At 38.3% G+C, this 8,082-nt stretch overlaps 1 protein-coding gene across 9 annotated transcripts in view; it reads left to right on the top strand.

Annotated features, from left to right (window-relative positions):
- The window catches only part of SRSF10 (serine and arginine rich splicing factor 10), a 13,673-nt gene that overhangs the window by 351 nt on the left and 5,240 nt on the right, over window positions 1-8,082 (top strand). For 3 of the 9 annotated variants that reach the window (XM_008062158.1, XM_008062160.1, XM_021714508.1), the window contains exons 2-5: window positions 1,406-1,510; window positions 5,243-5,346; window positions 6,793-6,955; window positions 7,470-7,523. In XM_008062158.1, coding sequence (XP_008060349.1) covers window positions 1,406-1,510; window positions 5,243-5,346; window positions 6,793-6,955; window positions 7,470-7,523 — 426 coding nt within the window. Of the gene's footprint in view, window positions 1-1,405; window positions 1,511-5,242; window positions 5,347-6,792; window positions 6,956-7,469; window positions 7,524-7,656 lie in introns of all 9 variants that reach the window. The other 6 variants (XM_008062159.1, XM_021714510.1, XM_021714509.1 and 3 more) reach the window with 5 other exon arrangements.

Here is an 8,082-nt window from a genome sequence, read left to right as displayed (position 1 = left end):
CCTGGCGGCGGCGCTGGGTTGGGGGAGGGGAGGGGCGAAGATGGCGGGTCCCGCGCCCGAACTAGGCCGTGCAGCAGCCGCGTGGAGCGAGGGCGGCGCCCCTACTGGATCCGGGCCGCAGCGGGGAGCCGGGCCGCGTGGCGGGGCTCCCGGTCCCCTCCCCCTTCGCAGTGGGCCCCTTCTTCCCGCTGCTGCTCATACCTCCCGCCCCGCTGCTGCCTTTCCGCGGCGCGACATCCGCTCCCCATTGATTCCAAGTTCACGTTCTTCGGGGTGCACGCCCCCTCGGCCACAGAGACTGTTTTTCCAGCTTAAAAAAAAAAAAAAGATTGCTTTGAAATAACGGGATCGGGGGGGAGGAGTGTGGCGAAGCATTTGATACCTTTTCTATTTTTTTTTGACGTTGTTATACTTGTGGCTTTTAATCTGTTGGAAAAAGGGGATGTTGAGATTTGGGAAATTAAATTTTCCAGTTAGGTGTTGCGAATGGTTTTTCCCGTTTCTTTGACATTCTGATCACCCTTTGAGAAGGGAGACTTAGGAAGCCTCTACCATTAGGACGTTGACAGTTAAATTAGATTAATCCAAACCTACCTTAAATAGGCTTTGTTCTCCCAATTCCCTTAATTGTTTCGAGTTGCCTTTTGGGAGAGATCTTATCACAAAACGGGGCTTCATGTTTCACAAATAATCTCCAAGCAAAGAAAATTTTGTTTTGCTTACTTTTGTCTTAGCTTTAAGTTTTCCTGCTTAAATAATTATGTAGTAATAATTTTTGTAGCATCTAGAAAAATTTTCCCACTGCTATTTTGGCACTTTTTAAGAAGTTAGACGTATTTGTGACTTATTTTTCAGGCTCTCATCTACTGACTATTAGGTGTCTAATCCTGCCTTAACAAAATCTCCGGGTAAAACAGAGAGCTTGGTATTTTTCAGAGCACTATAATTGACTTGATATTGTAAAAGGAAAATATTAGCAGTGCTTAGAAACCTAATGTTTCTGTGCCTTTCATGAAAAGTGAAGGCTGTGCTTAAAAGCAGTATATTGTGGTCATTCCCTTGCGTTGTATTCCTTGTTTTCCTGTGAATGTAAAATAGTAATACATTTAATTATAAACTGCATTTTTATCTTCCATATTCTTGAATCCTAACTTTCCTTCATCAAAAGATACATTGCTTGTACATATTTGTATGTCAGTTCTTAAAGTTTTGTGGTAATGTTGAGATTTGGAAAGCTTGTCTGTTTCAGGTCACCCAGGGATACGGCTGAGACCTATGGGCCACCCTGTTTATTAACCACAGTCTCTTTCATTGACTGGGATATTGCAGAAAGATAACTACTATTTATAAAGAAACTCTTAAAGGCATGAACATAAAAATTTGAGGTCTTTCTATGATATTTTAGGTCTGAAGATTTACGGCGTGAATTTGGTCGTTACGGTCCTATAGTTGATGTGTATGTTCCACTTGATTTCTACACCCGCCGTCCAAGAGGATTTGCTTATGTCCAATATCCTTTCTTCAGATGGCTGATTAGTGAGGGGTGTTGAAGTTTGAAATTCAAGTTTATGTAAGTGGTAACATCTAAAAAGTAGTTTATTTTTGTCCTCTAATGTCTATGTCTTCAAATTTTTGAAAATTAATTCTGACTCACACATTGCTCTTACTATTTCTTAAAGTTAATCCAAAAATGGTAAAATATTTAAATTCCCATTCATGCTGGTGAAACTCAAATCAATGATTAAAGTATGTGATTTAAATTTGAATACACTCTGGTTGCTACCACCTAATTTAATGTAAGTCAATTAAAAGTTAATATGTTCTTGTGCTTAGCAATTAAAGTTTGGTATTCTTGTTTGTTAATTTGAATCACTTGATCAAAAACAAATTGTATTACAATGAGGTAAACTTCTTTAATATTGTCCCCTAATTTGCTGTCCTCTGTTGTTACCTCAGAGAATGTAAAGCTGTACAGTTATGGCGACCCCAAAGAGAAAGCATGAAAGAACCTTTAGAGTAGAGTTCAACACTTAAGGCAAGTAGACAAGCCAAAGACCTCTTAAGGATCAGGCTTGAAGAGAAGGGAGAGTTTGGGAAAAGAAAAAATAAAGAAAAGCTGGAAGAAGGACAAGCCTAATGGGAGACAAAGCCTCGCTTTATCTACAAAAGGGGGAAAAGGTTGTTTTTCAAAGTTAAAGATAAAGCCATCTGTCATATTTGGCCAAGCATCTCATGACAAGTCCTTCTGACAAGCACTTAAAGAGTTAAAGGTCAAGATGAAGTTGAATGATGGCCAAGATTAAAGGAGTCATACCTGATGTATCCTACAGAATAACTATTTTCCTTTTTTTTTTTTTTAATGTTTTGTAAGCAGTTAATTTTCAAAATTACTCTGGTTTGGTCTAGTGACAAAACCTGTTACTTGATTTGTGTGGGCCTTTGATGTTATGATTGTGGTGTTGTATAAATGCACTCTCTTCTAGCTTATCAAGTTAAAGTATAACAGGATATAATATTGGTAAGATTAAATTCTGCATATTTTGGTTTTGGACCAGGTGGTTAGATACCACAGAGTAGTAGGCAGTGCTCTTTGGAGTAGCATGAGGGTGTGGGGTTAAGCCATACAGCCCTGCTTAAAGGAGAGACAGGTGCATGCACGGGAACTACTTAGAAACAGCTTGTGGTCTTGTAAGTGTAGACCCACTAGGAATACTGTTTATATATAGTTTTAAAGTGGTTGCTGGGCACACACACAAACCTTTAACTTCTGGAACTTAGCTCTGTGACGTCTGCTGGCCCTGCACTGCTTTAGCACACATGATCAATTGGCCCTGAATGGGTTGCAGAAGGCCTTCTCCCCGGTGTAAGTACCTAATCAGGATTTATAGAAATTGGTCCCTGACCCAGAGTTTCAGATGACCTTACTTCCTCCCTTCAGTGAGATCATCTCCCTGCAACAACAAAGGTTTGGGCTGTGGACCTCAACCTAGGAAAGATTCTTATTGCTTAAATTTTAGTGGGTCTCTTGTAGCTTTTAAGTTAGCAAAATCCTGGTGATACTTAAGGGGAAAGGCCAAAAGCTACTCCTGCAGCGCCAGTGATCAAGGACGGTTGTGGGAATTGGTTGCAAAGCTCTGTTATAGAAGGGATAATAGCTGTCTCTAGCTTGGTAAATAAAGGTAGCAATGCATTCTGGCTTACAACGTTGACCTGATTTTACCTGGTTTGGGAACCAGGGTGCCAGCTGTAGTTTGACCCAAGAGTGTGTGATACTTGAGCCAGAAAGGATGGTCATACAAAGGAATCTAAAGGAGAATCATTTTTAAATAATATTCAGTAGTCTTCTGTGGTCTTCAAAGTAGTTAAAAAGAAATGTTAACACATTTGTCTGTTTCACTTTTTGGAAAGACCATAAAGTACAGGTTTTTCCATGACTTGGCTGCGCCTGCTGCTGCTTTCTCTTCTGACTCCATTCCCAGTCAGCTTTCTTCCTATCCCTGTCTTACCAGGTTAAGTAGAGCCTTACCATCCAGCCCAAAATTCTGTTTTTGAGGGTAGCCCCAGAGAGGATGCTGTGCTCTCATTAATAATTTTTACAGCTCTCGGTGCAAATCCTTTATTAAATTATTATATTCTGTCTCTTGGGGGTAACAAAGTAGTATACCCATTAAGTGAGCTTACACCTTTTAATTAGTTTAGAGCCCAGCTGCATTAACCTTGAAGGATATTCAGTTGCAGTATTCAAGGTGCTAAACTCCCTCTCAGCTTTTGCTTTTTCATGTTGAAAGCTCAATTATTTAAGACTTGAGAAAACATCTCCTTCCACTTAACCTGCATATAAGGGCTTCAGAAAGAGAGCTGGAAACCTGCTGCAGTTAATTTCTTTCAGAACAAAAAGTGGGAATTCCAGTGAGGCAGACCATTTAGTGTCTGGAATAAAAGAACACTAGTGTCAGTCTTGAAAGGACTGTCACTTCAGAGATGTTTTTTACTCAGCTCTCCAAATTTGCACTCTTGTATTCTCTCTCAATTTTAAAAAAATAATAAAAATCGTTAGATTAGCAGTTTTTAGTATAGAGTGGAAGTCTGTACCTGTACCTAACCTATCTCTCTTTTCAAACTTTGTATATCAAACTGCTTTGAATGTGTACTTGGTTTTTTTCTTTTTCTTTTTTTTTTTTAGTTGGAGTCTCACTCTGTTGCCCAGACTGGAGTGCAGTGGCCGCTCCCAGCCACTGCAGCCTCAACCTGCTGGGCTCCGGTGATCCTTCCACCTCAGCCTTCCAAGTAGCCGGAATTACAGGCGCGCGCTTAAGAGCAGAGCTAGGTTTAGCCAGAATAACTATAAAGCCAGAGGTTCTCATGCTATTAATGCCAGCAAGAGGAAGGAGACCGAGACAGCTTAGCTTCACAGATCAAAACAAGTACCAGGAATTCCTGCTTAGGGCTCATAAATATTATCTTGAAATTGTTAAGTTGGAAACCAGTCCCAGACCCATTTCTTTGCAGGAAGTCATTTGTCGGTGTTCATGGTTAGGCCTTTCCAGTCTAGGAGTCCTTACAATTATTTCTTGATAGCATGCTTTTGTAGTCGGTGCATGGATGCAATATGCTTTTGGTATAGTGATTGCCTTGAGTATTGCTTGACTCTTATCTCAGTACCCACAAATGACTAGCATGCCAGTCTTCCCTGCAAGGAAGACTACATGAAATAGTATTAGATGTATATGGGGGGGGGGGCAGCGAAATAAATTAGAAGTTATTAGTGCTTTCATCTCTTGTAAGGTAAGGCATATTCTGCTTGCTTACACAAGAACTATTGGCATTTTCTTTTTTCATTTTAAACAAATATATGAGAAATAGTATTTTGGTTTTATTTTAAGAAATTTTTAACATATGACATAGAACTGACATTTGTTTTTTGTCTTGTTTTGTAAAATTAATTCGTAAGACAGGACAATTTTTTGATGGGACAGCTTGGTAATTCAGCTATAACAGGTCTTATTTTAGTAATAACTTTATAATATATATTCACATGTGATTTCAAAAATGTATGCCTTAGGAAATCACAGCGCTTTCATACTGTGAAGTGTTAATGGCTGAATCAACCAACTAGTAAGTGGAGTATGGTTGATTTTCTAGAATAATATTGGGAGGTTGTGAATGATTCCAGACTTACCTGCTGAAATTTCATTCATTATCAAAGTTTGCAAAATTTCCCAAGCCCCTTAACATTTAGCACATTTGAGGATGTTCGTGATGCTGAAGATGCTTTACATAACTTGGACAGAAAATGGATTTGTGGACGTCAAATTGAAATACAGTTTGCACAAGGGGATCGGAAGAGTAAGTACCCTTATACCTGACATTGTATAATACGTTGCTTTTAGATGTGTTTTGAAGTATTTAAGCAGTTTGTATATCTATTCAAAACCTAAAAAGCTAATTTTTAAGAGGATGGAGTATCTTACATACTTAAAATATTTTTCACATGTGTTTCAGGGTAGGTGTAGTTAGGTTGTACAGATCAGAGTGCTTGAAGAATGAGTTGATCAGGCATATACCAGATGTTACCTGTATACTGACAAGGTAGGAGCATAGGCTTTAGAGTCAAATAGACCCGGATTTTTCCTCAGCTATTATGTTATTTTGGGCAAGATACTAAAAGAGATTAAAATAGCTGCTAAAGAGGAGGAACATTTGGGTAGACAGAAGCTATTGGTAACTCTCGTTCTTGAGTTGGGTAGTAGATTCCTGGGTATTCATTGTGTTATTTAAATATACTTATACCCATACATAAAGTATCTGTTTCATTGAATTGATTGAGATAATATAAAAATTGAGCACTTCCCAGAAGTATGAATATATAATATGTATAAGACATTCAGTAAGTATTAGCTCTCTTCTACTTTGTCATGGTCTCAAAACTAATTATATATTAACCGCATTTTGATACTGCATATCTTTCATAGGCTACCAGTAAGTATTTTGTAATATAAATTGTGTTCCTAATGATTGGAAACCATGGCAGAATAATTCCAAATCAGCATGTGGTTCAAACATCATTCATATTTCAATTTGAAATTTTTAAAAATCCTTTTATGGTATAGATCCTAATGTTGGAGTACTTGGCATGTCTTGGTCATCAAGCTATATAGTTGAGGGGACTTTTAAAAAAATAATTGAGGGCATATTGGAGAGTATCTTTTTTTTTTTTAATTTTATTTGAGTTGAAGTCTTACTCTGTTGCCTGAGCTGGAGAACAATGACACACTCACAGTCACTGCAGCCTTGACCTGCTGATCTCCGGCTATCCTTCCACCTCAGCTTTCCAAGTAGCTGGAACTACAATGTCAGGCTAATTTTTTGATTTATTGTAGAGATGAATTCTCACCAAATTGTCCAGGCTGGTCTCCAGCCCATCGGCTCAGGAAATCCTCACCTCAGCCTCCCAAAGTGCCACCACATCTCGTGAAAGTATCATTTTTAATGTAAACAGTCTTCTGTCTTCCTTGAAAATAAACACACTTTTCCAAGATTAATATTCACAATTAACCTTAATCCAGTCCAAGAAAAAAAATGAAGGGTAAATCACATTCTAGGTCTACATCTCATACCAAATCAGAGGCACCCGTAAAACAGACTTCAACACATACACACTTACTTTGGTGTGTGTGTGTGTGTGTGTGTGTGTGTGTGTGTATATGAAGTGGATGCAAGACTTTTTTTCCTACTTATTTTTGAAAGCTTCAATACTGAGTTTTTAATATTTGTGTTTTATGTATTTTCTAGCACCAAATCAGATGAAAGCCAAGGAAGGGAGGAATGTCTACAGTTCTTCACGCTATGATGATTATGACAGATATAGACGTTCTAGAAGCCGAAGTTACGAAAGAAGGAGATCAAGAAGTCGGTCTTTTGATTACAACTACAGAAGGTCTTATAGTCCTAGAAAGTAAGTGTGATGTGTAGCACAATGATCTGTTTAAAAAAGATGTATTTGTTGGCACTCAATTTTTTTTACTATTTTGTATACATTTAATTATATACATTGAATACTTTATTGGGATTAAAAGTATTTTAGTGTTTTATTTATTTATTTTTAAGTCAGAGTCTCACCTTATTGCACAGGCTGGAGTGCAGTGACACAGTCACAGCTACTGGGGTCAGGCGATCCTTCTGCCTCAACCTTTCAAGTAGCTGGGATTACAGGTGCATACCACCATGCCCAGCTAATCTTTTTATTTATGTAGAGATGAGGTCTCGCCATGTTGCCTAGTTGGTCTCAAACTCCTGGGCTCAGGCAGACTTGCCTCAGCCTCCCAAAGTGCTGAGATTTACAGGTGTGAGCCACCACCCCTGGCCTTGTGATTCTTTTTTAAAGTTTTATGGTTCACTTTTAATTAGAAACTTTGCTTCTCTATAAATAGACATTTGTCACTGTTTGCTTTTTCTGATATGCTTTTTAGCAGTAGACCGACTGGAAGACCACGGCGTAGCAGAAGCCATTCCGACAATGATAGGTAAATAACTTTGCTTTGAAAAAAACTCATATATTTTTCAATTTCAGAGTGAACTTTTGCTCTAAAAATAACAAATTTGATTAATATAGAATCTAATTTTTACTCTAATTATATCTCTCCTCTGTTTTGAAAGATTCAAACACCGAAATCGATCTTTTTCAAGATCTAAATCCAATTCAAGATCACGGTCCAAGTCCCAGCCCAAGAAAGAAATGAAGGCTAAATCACGTTCTAGGTCTGCATCTCACACCAAAACTAGAGGCACCTCTAAAACAGATTCCAAAACACATTATAAGTCTGGCTCAAGATATGAAAAGGAATCAAGGAAAAAAGAACCACCTAGATCCAAATCTCAGTCAAGATCACAGTCTAGGTCTAGGTCAAAATCTAGATCAAGGTCTTGGACTAGTCCTAAGTCCAGTGGCCACTGATAGTATAAACCATGATCATTTTTAGGCATGTATCATTCATTTACTCATAGTTTGGTTTACTTAAATTATCAGATACAATGTTGCAATGATGCTTAAAAACACTTGTTAGTTTTCCCTGTACCAGGCAA

The sequence above is a fragment of the Carlito syrichta genome, unplaced genomic scaffold (assembly GCF_000164805.1).
Source record: "Carlito syrichta isolate Samal-C Ts95f unplaced genomic scaffold, Tarsius_syrichta-2.0.1 Scaffold305659, whole genome shotgun sequence".
NCBI classification, from domain to species: Eukaryota; Metazoa; Chordata; class Mammalia; order Primates; family Tarsiidae; genus Carlito; species Carlito syrichta.
Note: the sequence above shows the minus strand (reverse complement) of the source record. Positions and strands in the feature narration are given on the sequence as shown.